Source organism: Amphibalanus amphitrite, unplaced genomic scaffold (genome assembly GCF_019059575.1).
Source record: "Amphibalanus amphitrite isolate SeventyFive unplaced genomic scaffold, NRLGWU_Aamphi_draft 000061F_arrow, whole genome shotgun sequence".
Classification (NCBI taxonomy): Eukaryota; Metazoa; Arthropoda; class Thecostraca; order Balanomorpha; family Balanidae; genus Amphibalanus; species Amphibalanus amphitrite.
Window position 1 is genome coordinate 505,001 of NW_024881557.1, and position 17,148 is coordinate 522,148.

Sequence of the window (17,148 nt, forward strand, 5' to 3'; positions counted from 1 at the left end):
GATGGATAGACTCTTGGACTCTCAACATTTATTTAAGCCGGAGTTGCACCTATCTCATCGTCAGGTTGGGTCAGGTCACTACCCGATTACCTATAAGATCATGTGTAAGCCTGTGCTTAACCCAAAAATATTGATATATTTGGCAGTGCCAATAAATGTTTCTGAGGAAGGCGCAGAAAGCAACAAAGTAGGATGAAGAGTCTCGGGCACGGCCGATTGCCTGGGGAATCGCTCCAGCGAAACAACCGTACTCGTAGGGTAAGGTGCCTAATTAGCGACCCTTTCCGATTTGCGACCTACCTCCCTACGGAAAAACTGGCATGAGAAAACGGGGTAAAAACATCGTCAAAAGGTCAGCCATGCTTTGGTTATCAAACTTAATCATTTTCCGGTCGTCGATGTTTCTGGTGGGACGTTCCAGGTGAGTTTAAATAAAAATGACGAGTTTCTTATCCAAAACGTGTGTGTTTGGGCCCTCTCTGATGAAAAGCGATGCACATTAGGATGATGCACCTTTTTTATTCTGAATCGACATTCCTTTTTTAATTGATTGCCGTTTTCCCATAGTAAATCGCTCAACTGTGCACAGCATGGCGATTAAAAATGTGTCGCAACTCATATTTCCTATTTGCGCCCGACATGGTCGCAAATAGCTCAAGAAGGGAAAGAAAGGGGAAAAGAGAGAAATGAAAATGAGGTGTTCCTGAAGCTTGCAATGTGTGGCAGGGGATGCCAAATATCGTCACTGACTGCAGGGGTGCCGAATTCAGCGCGGACCTCGAATATCATACAAGATAGCCCGCAAAATTTGGGTTTCCGCTTTCTTTTCGCCTTCGGTGCATCACGTGATCAGTTTTTACTTACGTAAATGTGTTGGATAAACGTTCTTGTTCGAGTGATTGAGTGCTTTGCGTATAGGTTACCTTTTTTAGATCATATTTCATCTTTTCAGGCGTCGCATTTTTTGCCATTTTTAATATGGGGAAACCCATAGACTTATTAGCGACCCTCCCCGGTCGCTAATCGGGAAGAGTTCCCTATTAGCGTTTTGTGCAATGGTTTGCCGAAATGCTCACTACAAATAAGTTAGTGAATATTGGGGCAGAAAATGACTATATTTTAATAGAAAAATGAACGATCTCTCCGAAAATCAAGCCAGTAACACAGTGGCACCCACAGAGCGTGAGCAATGACGGTTCAAATTAAGGGGGTCGCTAATTAGGCACCTTACCCTATTCGTGATTCGTGAAGCGGTGCGGGGCGCCGGGTGGGGCAGAAGCGTAATGTGTCGCATGGTAGAAATGGCCTTTATCGCGGTGTCATGTGTGTGTTATATTGTTAAAGGGACTATCCCACCTTTAACATGGGGTTTGAGTTGAGATAGCCAAGTTTGTGGCGAGGTTCAGAAACCACTATCTATCTAGGTTGCAACCCCCGCGGCCTCTTGGTGTTGAAGAAATTCGTTTCCTTCATTTGAAAATGGGCCTTGTACAAGGCCCTATCTTCAACATGGAGCGACCGTTAGTGTGACGTCACCTCGTTTAGTCATTCTGATTTAAATGGGTTTGTTCGTTGAAAAATCGCTTAAAACTTGGTCTGAACTTTGTTGTGGTGCCTACAGAGTAAAAAGAATCAGCTTTATGACAGTAATGTGGCCTGGGGAAGGAGGTAATTTTGGGCTGTGACGTCACATATTTGAGAGTTTGTGTTTGGAATATGGGAAGCCTAAGATGTTTAATGACAAATAAATGCCAGAACCGTGTTCCTGGTCATCCAATCTATAAAGTCGGGCACAATTTAACTGGTTTTAACAACATTTTAGAAGGTGGGATAGTCCCTTTAAGACGTGCACAAAAGGAAATAGCAATGTGGCAGCCTGGCAGGCGGACGTTGGGCACTACACGAGAACGATCATCAATAAACTCGTATCTTTTTTGTAAAACTTAAGTAACAGTAGGTATGTCCTCAATGGTGAGGAAACTATCTCTAGGCTTTTACTTTTCATGTTTGCATTTCAACACACAAGCTCTGGGGGCAAAGTTAGTCTGGCGACCTCCTCAACCTAAGTTGATGATCAAATGGATTAGTCCTGAAGGTGTTCAATGTTTAGTTGCACCGGGATGATATAAATCGATCACGCCGGCATACATTCCTAATCAAATTTCATATATCAAACACATAAATTGCATCATGTTAATGGTGATTCTGTTTTGCAATTACGACGTAGTCTGACGCGATACATAATCTTACGCAATCATTTGAAATCAACAGCGTCTTTTATGCGCGTTTTTCACAAGCCCCGAATCTTGTGTGGAAATATATATTTTTGTGACTGAACAAGGTGTACGTGCATTTGTGATAAATACAAATTCGAGGGCTTCAGCTGGTGCATTACTTATGCGCGCTATTTAGCTCATTCGATGAAGTTACGGCTGCAACGACAACTGCACGGCAGCTACGGTCCATGCGAGCTCCCCGGTGCGACAGCTACTGCCCCGCCCGCTCCACGCAGCCGACTGACCGGCCAAGGTCACTACCCCGTTCGCCGGGAGGGCGGAGCTTAATGGTCACGTGTTTGTGACGTCACACCTACGCACGGATAGCCTCTACTCCACTGACGGATTTACGGAGCCGATTTTAACATTACGAGGCAACGACAAGTACCCTAAAATTTGATATTTTGTTAAGAGACCATATTGGCGAAAATTGGCGCTTGAGCTGAAATGTGTATTGTGAAAATTTGAAGCAAATTGGACAAATATTGAACAAATTATCGCCGAAAATTAGGGTCTCATAGGGTCTGAAATGCATAGTAGTATGAAGACCCAATAATAGACGGAGTCAACTGATCGGCCATAACCGGTATGTCGCGGCCATAACCGGCACAGTCGATATTGGCTCACTTTTTGTCCTAGGCTGCTGTTTATTTTGGGTTCTCTCATATATGGCATGTCTGAGCTTTTTATGGCGAACACTTGTATGGCCACAGAGACGGTCAGCGCCCCGACTGTAGTTGACCTCGGCAAAAACTCGCTGCTTTTTGGGAAGGAACGGTCAGCAAGCGCTGACTTATTAGATGTAGAAGCCAATTATAGTTGCCTAATTTTGGGTGCATTTTTGCGTTTTTTTTTTTTTTAAAGCCCGCAGTAGGGAGTCGTCTGTGCCGTTTGCTGGGAGTGACCACTGAATGGTGAGCCCGTATATTGATGTTTGTATTTGTCGTCTGTCGCCAGGGCCGGCATCCACGGCATCCAGCAGAACCAGCACATCAACTGGCTGTCGGTGGGCTTTTTCGTGTACTCGGCGCTGTTCTCGCTGTCGTACCTCTACTACCCGAACCCGCTGTTTCACCAGGTGAGATCGTTATCAACAGTCGTGTTCAAACAGCTCGTCTTGAGCTCGTCGGTCGTGTTCAATCAGCTCGTCATAAACACTCGTGCTCAATCGTGATTGTGGGTAGGTGGCCGGTGGATTCATGGCATTGTCCGAAACGGAATGGATAAATTGAGAGATTTTGCATCTCGTTATTTGCAGAGTTACTGTAATTATTTTATCTTTTACCGTAGAATGTCGAATACCTGATGAGCTGCGGGACAGTTCAAAAATCGTACTGATTCGATTCAAAGATTATTTTTCCTGTTTCGATCACCGAATGTCCTTAATCCCTCCCATCGCTCTTCGCTAACCAGCGAACGATCGCACTTCTTGCTCCCGTCTCTCTCCCGTGCATTCGGCTCACATCTTCAATAAGAGCGCCGTGACGCCGTCCGGCCTTCGCCGTTGGCATGCCCAATAACGTCGCTCGCCATTTGTCCCCGAGATGACGACATCAGTGACGCTCATCATAACGTCATCCGGGCGAGGCACCCGTGATGTCACCTTTATGAACCGGTAGCTGTCGGGTTTAAATTCACTACCCGCCCACACCATATTTATATTCTAGCGGCAGCTCTCCTTTGCTGTTCACTACACAGTACACAAGTCCTGTCTGGATCTTGCATTTCTGGCCTTCTCCAGCCGCTCTGCTGTTAAGCCAAGTAATCCCTCTTAGCTTGCAGTTACCATAGTCCATAGCAGTGTTGACCGCATCACTGCCCAGTGATAAACGTGCTAAACGAGGTCGTGCTAACCAGGACCGTTGTGCCAACGAACCATGCTAGCCGAGGTCGTGCTAATTGCTAACCAGACCCGCTGTGTTAACCTTGTCCTCCGCGCCATCCTTGCTGACCGCACCACCCATGTCGCCAGGTGAACTATGGCGTAGCGTCTGTGGCCATCACTCTGCTCGACATCAAACTGCTGCGAACACAGAAGGACCGCACCGTGCGCCACCTGTTCTATCTGGGTGTGATGCTGTACGCGCTGGCGTTCGCGCTGTGGAACCTCGACAATCACGGCTGCCAGTCACTAGTGTGAGTGGGGGAGGGGGAAGGAAAGTGGGAGTGGGTTAGGTGAGTTTATGCGGTGGATCTGCTGCGATTTGGCCTTAGGATGCATGAGCTTTTCAGGGTGTGAGTTGAGTTGGCCCAAAATTGCACAGTAGTGTCGGGTTGTTGCGGCGTCGTAGTTATTTCAAGCGAAAAGCCGTACTCCTAAAGCATTATCATACTCCTGCTGCAAAATCATTACCAGCAACTCCTTGTCGCGTAACGCCCGCTTACAACGCAAATCGAGCTCATTTATCAATTATGAGCAGGTGCTTTTAGTGGACAAAGCCCGACCTGTGAAAGGCATAGCGGGCCAGCGCGATGGATCAATGCTGGTGCTCACCCGGCCAGTCCGTTTCCCAGTCCTCGATTTATGGTTTAATGGACGTCAGTGTCGGCGCCGCTGTGGTTTGAGCCCATTCAGGCTCGCTCACCTCAGCTAAACAATGACACTGCGTCGGGTAGTGAGGTCGGGGTGTGAACTGTCAATGCCCGGGCGGGGAGGTATGGTGGCAGACTGATACACTGTTGCAGACTGTGACACACTTACAAACTGACACGCTGTGGCAGACGGACACACTGCAGCAGACTGACACGCTGCAGCAGACTGACACACTGTGGCAGACTGACACGCTGCAGCAGACGGACACACTGTGACAGACTGATACACTGTGACAGACTGTGACGGATTGACGATATGGTGGCCTATTGGTGCCAACCGATGGATTGTGACCAATGCAATGGCTACAGTGTTGGAGCCACCGGCCGACATCCACGACGCTAGCCACTTGTGTGTCCAATAACCAGTAGCAATGAACCATACCAAACGCGCAGGCGTGTATGGTGAGAGGGTTCTGGGCTAAATCAACCAACTAAAGTCGCGTTATCTTTATTTGTGTCATAGATAACATTGGTCATGTTATCTATGTTTGTATGGAAAAAGATAGCTTTTATAAGAAGCTCCTGAAATGAAAGGGATGTCTTAGAAACTGAGTAATTAGGTAGCAAGCAATGGTTTTCCCTCACCCGTAGTGGTCCACACAGAAATTATGCCCCTGTCTGATATCATCCGTCTTTTATCTCCTGATTCTGTTGTCACGACGTTAGCGACTGGTCTTACTCGTCCCGCTTCTTTCATTTGAAGCCATTTTAGCTGATTGCTTAGATTATCGTCTTATTGTGGTATCGCCCGCCCAGACCCGCTCATACAAGGTGAGTTGGCCTCAGGGATGTCTAAAGCCCCTCTCGACTCTCGAGTGATTGGAACAGCTGAACCCGGCAGCTGTGGAAAGACTTAGTTGTCATGGGAACAAGCAACATAACAGTGTCTTGTGAGGCTTTTAGCGAGATGGGCAACTGAATAGAAATGTTGAATCCATCGAACTGCACTTGCTTTTGCTATTGGGCACTTACTCGCTACATGGATTTTTATCGCATATTATGTGCCTCCGACACCTAATTCCAAGCGACCTGTTACCCGGTTGTCAATCATCATCAGGGATATTCTACCCGCTAATTATGTCCGGAGGCCTCAGAACCGCCGAGGAGCCTGGTGATGACTGGTATAACTAACAGTTCCCTCTGTGGCCACCAGGCGTCTCCGCTCGACGCTGCCGCCGGTGCTGCGTCCGTTCACCCAGCTCCACGCGTGGTGGCACATCTTCGCCGGCTACGCCACTTATATCCACATATTGTACTGGTAAGTACCGAGTTCTGCTATCGCTGCATATAGCTAAGGCCTCCCCTCGCATACGGCAGTAGCGCTGAAGTCTCAGTAGGCTCCGTACCGAAGCAGAGATTGCATGATTAGCCAGAGAATCAGGGATTCATTGGTAGCGTGTCTTTGGTTAGTTTTAAGCTGTCGGCTGTCCACGGGTCGCTGCTAAGGTCGTTACCCTTTTGTATTTGGACGGCCGAGCTGGTATCTCGTTTGGCAGCGCTCCAGACGCCCGAGTATTCGCACGTGATAAGACCTGGCACGGGTCCCGGGCCAGGGAGTGACGTCATTGACCTCTGTCGACGCCAGTTTTCCCGTCTGGGAGAGGTGGGCCGCCCCTAGAGGTGGACAGCCGATGGCTAGACAGCCCCAGTGGTAGGCATGCCGGCGAGCTGACCACAGCGCCACCTGTCCCCAGCGTCAAGGCGAGGTACAACATACTTCAGGAGAAAAGTCACATCACTCTGGGCGCGATGGGCTTCACAGTTCGACGACTGCCCACTCACGAGACGAATGGACACGCCAATGGACACATCAATGGCCGTACCGACAACTGCAACAACCACAAACACCTGGACTGACGGGCTACCGCAGCGCTGCCTCTCGGCAGAGCCGTGAACCTGAGCTTCGCTGACTAGTCGGGCGCGGCGCTGGCGGTCGAGCGAACCCCGTTGCCGGCGCTGTGAGTGCTCGGCTTGAGTTGTCGCCTTCTCTGCCACTGTGTGTTCACGTGGCCTGTCGATATCTAGGCGGGTCTCCGTCCCAGGGGTGTCATGTGCGAGCTGCACACTCTACTGCCATCCCGTCATGAGACACCTCACCCTTCGCCTTCCCACACACACCCCAAGTGCCTCGGCGTTTTGTTTTATTACTTGATGCCCTGGTGCGTTTTATTGGGTGGCCCTATGTTATGCGCACAGAGGGCAGCTGATGTATATTTTTGTTGACGTCTATAATGTTTGATCCGACGTTGAAGAAAAGTTGCTTTGTGGAGAAGTATATACATTTAGACATTGTTTTTGCCGCGTTTCATGTGCAAGACAGGAGACATTTCTTCATAACTGAGATTAATAAGACTGGGCTTAGTGACCTTTTTTGGTAATTATCGACAGTATCCGTCGTCCGCATTGTAGGGTGATATGATGGCCTTCCGAAGAGGCAAGGCTCACGAGAAAAACTCCGTTATCCTGGTTATCCACATCTTCTATTAGTTCTTATCCATCAGTGTTATCGTAAAAGCAAACGCCTCGCGCCAAGTTCAATCCCAGGCCAAACACCTGATCTGTACATTCCGGAATCGATTGTATTTTCCGGTTCGGAGTTGGTCTCGCGCACAGGCAGTACAAGAATCGGTTTCAGTCGCACGCTGTCTTGATAAGGCGCCGCGCCCAAAGGGACGGCGGCGCTCTGTGAGGTGTAGACGCGGACGGCGTCGACCGCCGCGACACGCGCACCGGCTGAGATTCATAAAACACACGGAGGGGCGTGGTCGAGGGGCGGGTCCGACGCTGGGGGCCGCCCATACCGGGGAGCAACGGCCAATGACGTGAAGATAACAACTGACACCATGCATACACACACCCGCGCGCGCTCGGTCCTCTCACTCGTCTCACTCGGCCGACTTTCACCAGACGCGACAGCGCTGCGAGTCCGGGGGGCTCATCGGCGAGCCGGGCCGGCAGCCAAAGTCGGCCGCAAACTCGGCCATGTTGGAGATGGGCCCGTTTATGCGAAACCGGTTGGGCACGTGCTCACTGTTGAGCGCCGTGTTGCGCAGATGCTCGACGCGGTCTGCCGAGCACCACACGTTGGCGGCCACCAGCCAGAAGATCTGCTGCGGGCGGAGCGGCAGCGCGCGCGGCCGAGAGCCGGCCGCCCGGTGGTGGCGGCAGTCGGGCAGGCGCTGCGGCGGCGGACCGCTGGCCGCCAGCCGGCGGTAGGCCCGGTACGCCAGCCGCAGACCCCCGCTGTCGGCTATGTTCTCGTCTTGAGTGACGACGCCGTTCAGCTGTAACGAGGAGCGACCGGCCGTGGGAGCACACACACAGACACACACTCATCACACGGATCACATGCATGCCGCTCTGATACATCACAGGCATAAAATAGCACACCGGAGCAGTGTGCTCCGAATCTCGACCGAATCACAAGACCTTAAGTTACCCTTAGCGCTGAAAATAGAATACAAGTGCGTGCATGCGCGTGTACATGGCACGGTTAGGTGTCACAAAAACTAACAGCCAACGACTGGTGAGGCTACGACGCTTGATCTTGGAAAGACCGGACGCGGCTGAGTGCCGCGCGACTCGGCCAGTCGGCCCCCGGCCCCAGAGAGGGGCCGTCCGAGGCCCGCCGGGCTCAGGCGCCCGGGAATACTAGACTCAGCACACACATGCGGACAGACGCACTGGCGCATTCAGGTAGCAAACAGAGGCCACGCACTATGGCGCGCCCATCAGCCTTTCATTCCAACACGTAACAGAGAGGCGGCAACGGCAGCGGCGGCGGGAGCGCCGCCGCCGGCCGAGCCGAAAAGGATAACAACGGGGTGCGCGTGCGGCGAGCGGCGCGGGCCGCCTACCACACTGAACACTTGTGCACGGGGTTCATGTTGGAGCCGGCCGGACAGTTCCAGTCAGCGGCGAACTGCGGCAGGTTGGAGAACGGAATGTTGATGCGCGCCCGCGACGGCGAGTGCGAGTCGGTCAGTATCCGGTTCTTGAGCGACTGTTTCTTGACCACCTGGCACCAGGTGTTGGCGGCCGTGAGCCAGAACATCTGCTGCGGGCTGTACTGGTGCAGGCCGGGCAGCGCCTGCTCGGGCCGGCCGCGCTCCTGCACCAGACGGCCGTAGGCGCGGCGCGCCTCCTTGAGACCGCCGTTGTCTGCGATGTTCTCTCCCTGGGTGATGATGCCGTTGATCTGCGGGGAGGCGCCACGCGCCGTCAGCGCGGCCAGCCAAGCGGGCACACACGGGCAGGGAGGGTAGGGCGCCGCAGGCAGCCTAGCCTACCTGCCAGCCACACACACACACACTGGCCGGCAGCGCGCCCTACTGCGCATGCGGGCAACGAGCAAACTACCGGGCTGAGTAAGTAAGACTGGCAAACGGGTGGCGCAGCGGCGGGAACACACTGACGAGCGGTGAGAGCCCGCCGGTCCGACTGCGAGCGGTTAGGGACAGATTGGCGGGGTGCCTGGCACATACGGCTCTCTATGGAGTTATATTAGCTGGCCACGCGGCTGCTGCGGCGGGCTGGGCCTACAGCGGGGTTCTGTTCGGTGGGACAGTGACAGCGGCTACCAGTGCACTCCCAGCCATCAGAGTCAAATGTATGGATGCCATCTTTCATGAACTCATCCGGCAAATGACAAATTAGCCTCGTCTGTGACTCTAAATAATAATAAAAAAAACACAGGGCAACGTCATAAGACAGCTCATGAACGCACTGGTAACCGCTAGCACTGACACCGAACAGTTTCAGGGTCTAGACAGCAGAAAGTTGGGAGGATGCGTACCTTCATGTCGATCTCCGGCACGGTGTAGTTACCGTACTGGTGGATCATGCACTCGGCTCCCTTCAGGAACCGGCGCTTCGTCTCCGGCTCCCACCAGTCGAGGAGCTCTCCGTTCTTGTCAAACTGACGGCCCTGCAAACACAGAGGATTGACGAGCGTTATATAGCCGAAAAACGAACGCCTAAAATAATAAATCGTATAAATATTCCCAAACGTAAAACGTCTCTCCAAGGCCACGTCCCTCAAGTAAATTCACGACTTTCTTCATTCAGGCATTGACAGCGGTGAAAAAAAAAAATGGAGGCAGGAAACACACATAAGACGGAAATTTACAAGATGGATACTAGACATGAAAAGGATCGTTATTGAAGTCTGGTCTCTTCAGACTGCGTCCACCCGCCCACTAACCGTGTCGTCGAATCCATGGGTGATCTCGTGTCCGATGACGAACCCAATACCTCCGTAGTTCATGTAGTTGGGCCGGTCAAAGTCGTAGAAGATACCCTGCAGGATACCGGCTGGGAACACTGGAAAGGAGACGGACGACGGGGGTGATTAGAAACCGAACGAGTGGCTGACAAGTAGGTACGGACAGCAACGCTTGATGAAGTTAAAACGTAAAATGCAAGACTACATAAATCGCAAAATCTAACTCAAATCCACAAAGCATCCCGAACCAATCAAATGTACCTCATTCTCATGTAAATTGTTCAAACGAGTGGGCGAATAAATGAAATGGGTAATTAATTAACGAATGGTTATACCGTGAGTGTCAGGATTGTCACTACAGTCTTATCTCAAGAGTTCACTTCAATTTTAACGCAAAGGCTGAATGTGAAGTAACTATTGGGATTCATTAGAATTATGAACTCGTGTGCATGAAACGAGCTCGCAAAGACGAGAGCCTTCTGATACCGTCTCGACAGGCGTCAGTCAACTCACTGATGCTGTTCTCGATGGGGCTGTAGTAGGCGTTGACAACAGCCGCTGAGCCGTGCGTGCGCCAGTCGTTCTTGTCGATGGGCTCGCGCAGCTTCTTGAAGGCGTAGTTGGTGCCGAACACGCTCATGTTGATGTTGTTCTCGAAGTAGTGGCTGTCGTCGATGAACAGTCCGTCGTACAGCATGTCCAGCGCGGTGTTGTTGAGGATCTCCTCCGGGTAGGCGATGTGGTAGTTGATCGACTTGGACTTATCCTTGGCGCGCTCCCTGGCGGTGGGCGGGGGAAGCTCTGGTTAGGTCTGGGTTCAGAGTGGGGACACTGACGTACGAGAGAGCGGCAGCTGGTGCTTAGTCGAGGATTAGAGTCTTGGTCCTACGGTAATTTCTATCACACCTTATAGTTTGTGAATCAGACAGCTTCAACCGGCGACAAAAGAGTGCAATAAGCGTTACGGACTGTGGATAAGTAACCGCAGGTTGTTTGAAATGTACGGTTTGAGTAGCCTTGTGAGGGGAGGGTGAATAAAGCTGCAGGTAAAACACGGTCAACATTCGAGCGTGCGCTCGCCCTCACTTGGTCTTGTTGTCCATCCAGGTGATCTCTCCGAGCATGATGTTGAACTCCTGGTGGATGTGTTTCACCATGTCCAGGGCGGCCTGGCGAGCCGACCGGTCAAAGTGGTTCCGCACGTACAGAGAGCCCACGGCCAGACTCAGACTGCGGACAGGAGGCACCGTGTTAGCTATCGGTATGTCTTTACGAAATAATACTTTGTAAACAAGTAATGCGTAAGTGCTTCTTGCAGGGAAAAGGCAATGAAATTGAATCAAAATCATCACTGAACACTAAACCAGTGATATTTTCAAGAATCTTTCCAAGAAAAAGAACGACACGCCAAGTGCTTAGATCTTTTGGATGCCTAAATATCTTGTCAAGTCTAGACTAGATCGCGTCTTTTGCCTGTTGAGAGCCTACCTTCCCATGACGCCCTCGAGGCACTCCTTCCAGCGCGGCTTGCGCTGTGTCTGTCCGGTCAGCTTGGCCGAGAACTCGAGCTGAACATCGCGGGCCTCCTCGGTCAGCATACCGACGGAGCCGTACACGACGCGCCACAGCATGTAGTTGGCCTGCACCCTGTCACACACAGATACATACAGAGAGCGTTAGGCCGAGATCATACACACAGACATCAGGCACTCACACAGAGGCGCATACCTATTTAATAGGTAATTTTATGTAACAATAACCTGCTGTCGTGCTTATAGACTTATAGCGAAATAAGTTGTAAAACTTTCCGAAACTTTCCGAAACCAAACAGTAACACGGACAATCCTTTCCTCGAATGACTTTACCGAAATCTGTGGCAATAATAATGCATATTGTCTACCTCTTGGGTGTCTCCTCGAGCAGTTTGGTGGCCTTCCGCATGTAGTCCGGCACGTCCACAATCACCGGCTCGTCGGCGGTCACCTGGTGACGTCACCAATCACAGTCAGCTGAGCCCAAGGCCCTATATACCTCGATGACTCGGCTGAGCCGAGTCATCGAGAACGGACGCACGACTACGTGTACCAGGCTGAGGTCATGGTCAATGGCATTAGCTGATTTGCCCCGCATTTCGGCGGGTTGGTGAATTGCGAATGTGTCATCACTGGTGCCCTGCATCGTCACCGGAACTGACTCGTTGGGACGCAAAATGGCTGCACTAGTGTACACATTTCTGGCGTTCCACAATGTTGATGTCAATAGGAATGTATACGATTACATAGGACCCACATTGTGCATTGTACGATTTCACCGAAGCCAAACGTTAGTCGTTACATGGCGGGGCTTCATATGACGCCACTACGTAACGCTTCTAATGTTTCATCGATTGTGTCAGTATGTCGCTCATGCTATTTTAGGCCCAAGGCTCGATGTCGCCCCTCCCCCCCCCCTGCCCCATTTGGTGACTTCATAGCACAAGCAATGTGTTGACCAGGTTTCACGCCAAACCGAGCATTGATACACTCCTATCGTTTTCGGAAACTACCACGAATGAGTAACTCACAATGCACGTTCGATATCAGTTTCAAAACGTTGTTCTCGCCGTTTGACAGCATACTAGCCGCCCCTGTCGTCCTTTGTTGCCGGCACGAACCTGGTGTCCGGCGGCGCGCAGCAGGTTGTTGACGTAGTCCACCCATGGGATGCCGGGGGCGAGCTTCGAGACGTCCCCCAGCGTCATCTTGTTGTACAGCTTGGTGATGTTGCGGCGCTCCTCGGCCGGCAGAGAGATCTGACGGGGACCGGTCACAGGTCAGAGGTCAGAAAATGTAGACAGGTCTTCTCCGGTCAAAGGTCACCTTGGGCTAAATTGAGACATGCCTGAGACGATTTTGCCGGGCTCAGTGATACCGTGTAGATACCTGTTTAGCTATCAATTATACAAAAACGACGTGTAAGAATTTTCGTGAGTACTTCATATCCGTAACACTTGAAGGGCAGCTCGTGTCATGCGGCCCGGAAGCCTGTCTATTTTAGTGCTGATTGTTCACTTAGATTTTCAGACGCAATTACCCTTTACACTGGTCTGCAAAATTCGCCAAACATGCCAGGGCCCAGGACAATACTTACAAGTCACATTGTCAACGGATGTGGCTAAAATTGGATCCAGTAAATGCTGAGAACCAAACACGATACGGGCAACCCTAGCCTTTTTGTTCGGAACATGTGCGAACTCGGCTGCCGGTCGAGCTGAATGCCTTCAATGCCAACTCGTTATGAGTTTGTGAATGTCAGAACTGCGACAACTTGGCCAATATATCCGCGGAAGGGGAAGTTGCAACCCAACTTTCCCGACGCCGGAGGCGAGTTGTGTAAGTTTTCCTGCGACGACTGCAGATGGCACTGCTTTCAACAGTGAGCGGTACAAAAAGAGAAACAAGAATCGCTAAAATGCCTTATGTTTGTTGCAGCACGAGTTGCCGAAATTCTCACAAAACACACATCAAACACATCCAACGGTGCTGTCCCTACAATGAAGCAAATAACTGTGCGGTGTTTATGTAGTAAGTAATTTACCGCAGAAACTAGCTGAACATGTGTGTGGAAGGTGTCTATTAAATTACTAACGAGTAACGAGTGACATTTAACCGGACATAGCAGGTCAAAGGGTCCACACTCCAGGACCTCTTCTGACGTCTGTCATAATTAAACTATCGGACAACCTCAGTCATCGATCTCCTTATTCTTTGCGAGGGTGCAGCCCCACAGTAACCGGCGAAGGCCCTTTACCCCGTCCCCAGCCCCAACCCTGCACGGCATGACACTCTACGTGACCTTCAAACACTCCATATTCAGTGTCCAAATGTGACCTGAACATGAACCGTTTGACCTAAATACGCGCGCGGTACTCACGTTGGCCAACTGAATCTCGAAGAGCAGAGACTCCTTCAGCTCGCTCTCTGCGCGCTCCTTGGGGGCACCCAGCATCACGGCCATATCGACCATGTACTTGTAGTAGGCCTGGATGTCGGGGTCGTTGAATCCTGCCGAGTCGGGCCAGACACATCAGTCTCCGGTTTCGGGACGCTATCGATGACTGATGCAAATCGAAACGGGCGGCCTACATTCTCAGCCGTTACATATTGAGAAACATGCATCTGATGCGCCTTTGTCGGGCGAAATCGGCTCATCTCTAAGATCTTCGCTGATTTCCAGAGGACTACTTTGCATTATTTTCATCGAGCATACCTAAACGGGGCGCCAGCTGACCTATCTCCATTCGACGATCAATGCATTGATCACTGCAGCTGGCTGCAATATGCATGCTCCAATGTCAGTTGTGACACCTGCTACTGCGTTTTTTCGATAAATTATTAAAAGTTGAGCTACAACCGCAGTAGTACCTTCAACTTCTTAATAACAGCTGCACGTTTCGCATAATGTTGAAATACCGACAACTTGCAATAGCTAGTAGCTACATAAAGCAACACAATAAACGCTTCACCTTTGCACTAAATAAATGACCTTTCTAAAAGAACAAATCACTCACCCTTGTATGTTTGCTCGCCATTCCAGCTGACAGCGCAATGACAATGACAATGACAGCGCGAAGCGCACGCATACCATTTCCAGCCTTACCGTCCCATATTTCAATCGTTCAGCTCACCTTTGATGAGGTACTTGCGGGGCAGACCGAGCGAGGGCTGGTCCAGGTCCAGGATCCTCCAGGTGGAGTTTTTGACATCGGCAGTCACCGAGAAGTCGAACATGTGGTCGATCGAGTAGCCAAACGCCCGGTTGCGGTAGACGGCCAGCATCCAGTTGCCCCAGCTGGACTCGTTCCAGTTGTCTCCTGGAGCGCGCCGCGGGCGGTTCAAAACATTGTTAGTTCGGTAATGGAGGGACGGTGTCATCGCTGGGGGAGGGGTCACGGAGTACGGGTTCAACTGACCTCGCTGTGCGACCGAATGACAGTACCGCGCAGACGTATTTTTAGAAGGAAGTGAATTTCATAAATGGGGTCTATGTAGCGACATGTCCAGATACCACAGGCGACAGGAACAAGTATTAGACTAGCACGACGTGTATGGTTGAGGGTTCAAGGCCATGTACGTACTGAGTCAATGCATAAATCCCATGGTCTGAATAGTGAATGGACATCTTTCATTTATGAACGAAAGGATTCCTGTCGCTGTGGACTGCCGTGCTGCGTCTAACCCATGTGACGAAAGTAACAGCGAACAGCGCCGCATTCCACTTTCACGTCTTCATAATGTGCCAACGGCTGAGTTTCTCCATAGCCGACGGCCAACCATCATAGATCCCTGGTCTCTCGCGAGTACGTACTAAACCACTCACAATAGACAAAAGGCAACCACATCCCCATGGATCACACATACACACAGACACCTAAACAAGCACACATCAGGCAGCTAGCCGGAGCCACTATAATACGATACCCCCATGCCCTCCCCCATTCTGGATACCGTACACTGATCGGCCACAAACTGGTCAAGGACACCCACCGACGGCGGCTCTGCTCAGTTGATGTCACCGCCAGAAACCCTACCAATGGGAACACGAGTACGCCGCGACGGAATACCAGATATAGCTGATCAACAGCCGTGTCACCTTTCGAGGACATATGCGTCCTTCATTGATGTGGAGCCTATTCATCTCGTTACGATATGTTTGGGCAGAATACAAAGTGTGGCAGTGTTCGCAACGATAGGCCACGCTTGACCTTCAATGCCATTTTCAAAGGTACCATTGTGCAGGTAAGACACGATACGCACAACTGCGCAGTGTATTCGTGAACAGCCGATAAATTTCTGCATCGAAGACAACCGACGCCTGCGTTTCGGTGGTGACAGTGACCGATGCGGCGCCGATCTCTTACCTTCGACCACGGGCCATCCCTCCATCTTCTCCAGGACATCTTGGAGCGGCTTCAGACCGCGCTCCTCGATGACCTCTGGAACAACAAGGGCGGACAGGACGGTCAGAGACGGCCCTGACGACGGCTAAAGACGGAGATGGGGTGTATGAGAGAGAGAGAGAGAGAGAGAGAGAGAGAGAGAGGGAGAGGGAGAGGGAGAGAGATAGACCGGCGGTCTCGTGAGACAGGCTTATAGCCACTTATTAGGCATTAGTAGGATCGAGCTTGTTTATCTCCTCCTATCATCCGGATAACAATGTCTAGCATGAACGGACACAGGGCGAACAACAACAGCCATGGACCAGTGACCACCCACAAATAAAGTGGATCACAGCACTAATCCAGATGGCAGACAACCGCAAAATCTACCACAATCGCGGTTCGGCTCATTTTCCGTCCCATCCGTGTTTCAACTTCCAATCCGTCCCTTCCCACTCAGTTTACAGCCAGGTCGCCCGTAACCGCGAACCGTTGTGTAATCGGCTGAGGTGAACGCGCGTCACATCCCCGAACACAGCCTGCTTCCACCCAGTCACGTTACGTTACGTCACGTGACGTTACTGGTGCGCGACCGTCACAGCAGAGCTGCCTCGTTCCGTCCGGTCTAGTTTGACGCACGGTCAGCATCATGGGGTCATAGTCTGGCTCCGACTGAATGCCATGCTGTGTGACGATGGCTACCCACGGACGACCGACAGCGTTATAGCGCTTTTCCAGACGAATTATCGTGTAAATACGGTCGTTAAATGGATTATGCCAGTGAGACAGTAGGCATTAGCTAAACCGTACATGGTTATAGCGTTGTTCCGTTTAAATAATGCCTCTTGCACGATCTGCGAATAAGCATACCTAAGCCATAATGTGATATGCAGGTTTGTTTAGATCATCCATAGCGCTGGGAGTTTTTCTGTGGATGAAATGCGTGCATGCTGCCCAAATTGCACAACACACACTTCTGAAAAGCTGCTGTGAACATGGGCGCAGGCCGGGCGCGAGTCAGGTGGACCCGGGCCCGGGCTGCCCTGTTCGCTCAGTCTGTCATCAGCTCACGGCGAGCGACGGCCGGCGGCCGGCGGGCTCGCGGATAGCGGTCGGCTACGATAGATGATCGCGGTGGA

At 51.3% G+C, this 17,148-nt stretch overlaps 3 protein-coding genes across 25 annotated transcripts in view; 2 read left to right on the forward strand and 1 right to left on the reverse strand.

Annotated features, from left to right (window-relative positions):
• Positions 1 to 6,725, forward strand: part of LOC122378558 (alkaline ceramidase 3-like) — a 27,624-nt gene extending 20,899 nt beyond the window's left edge. The window contains exons 4-7 of the mRNA XM_043359764.1: positions 3,234 to 3,354; positions 4,249 to 4,412; positions 6,022 to 6,126; positions 6,563 to 6,725. Of these exons, the coding sequence (XP_043215699.1) occupies positions 3,234 to 3,354; positions 4,249 to 4,412; positions 6,022 to 6,126; positions 6,563 to 6,725 (553 nt within the window). The remainder of the gene's footprint in view (positions 1 to 3,233; positions 3,355 to 4,248; positions 4,413 to 6,021; positions 6,127 to 6,562) is intronic.
• Positions 1 to 7,162, forward strand: part of LOC122378541 (cell division control protein 45 homolog) — a 43,695-nt gene extending 36,533 nt beyond the window's left edge. For all 6 annotated transcript variants that reach the window (XM_043359728.1, XM_043359729.1, XM_043359730.1 and 3 more), the window contains 4 exons: positions 3,234 to 3,354; positions 4,249 to 4,412; positions 6,022 to 6,126; positions 6,563 to 7,162. The gene's annotated coding sequence lies outside the window, so the exon portion shown is untranslated. The remainder of the gene's footprint in view (positions 1 to 3,233; positions 3,355 to 4,248; positions 4,413 to 6,021; positions 6,127 to 6,562) is intronic.
• A 265-nt stretch (positions 7,163 to 7,427) lies between these two features.
• Positions 7,428 to 17,148, reverse strand: part of LOC122378539 (neprilysin-2-like) — a 33,856-nt gene continuing 24,135 nt past the window's right edge. For 9 of the 18 annotated variants that reach the window (XM_043359720.1, XM_043359716.1, XM_043359714.1 and 6 more), the window contains 11 exons: positions 15,992 to 16,066; positions 14,759 to 14,944; positions 14,005 to 14,135; positions 12,746 to 12,883; positions 11,993 to 12,075; positions 11,581 to 11,739; positions 11,179 to 11,322; positions 10,606 to 10,871; positions 10,072 to 10,190; positions 9,664 to 9,795; positions 7,428 to 9,066 (listed from right to left, as the gene is read on the reverse strand). In XM_043359720.1, coding sequence (XP_043215655.1) covers positions 8,722 to 9,066; positions 9,664 to 9,795; positions 10,072 to 10,190; positions 10,606 to 10,871; positions 11,179 to 11,322; positions 11,581 to 11,739; positions 11,993 to 12,075; positions 12,746 to 12,883; positions 14,005 to 14,135; positions 14,759 to 14,944; positions 15,992 to 16,066 — 1,778 coding nt within the window. In that variant the 3' untranslated portion in view covers positions 7,428 to 8,721. The remainder of the gene's footprint in view (positions 9,067 to 9,663; positions 9,796 to 10,071; positions 10,191 to 10,605; positions 10,872 to 11,178; positions 11,323 to 11,580; positions 11,740 to 11,992; positions 12,076 to 12,745; positions 12,884 to 14,004; positions 14,136 to 14,758; positions 14,945 to 15,991; positions 16,067 to 17,148) is intronic. The other 9 variants (XM_043359710.1, XM_043359718.1, XM_043359712.1 and 6 more) reach the window with 1 other exon arrangement.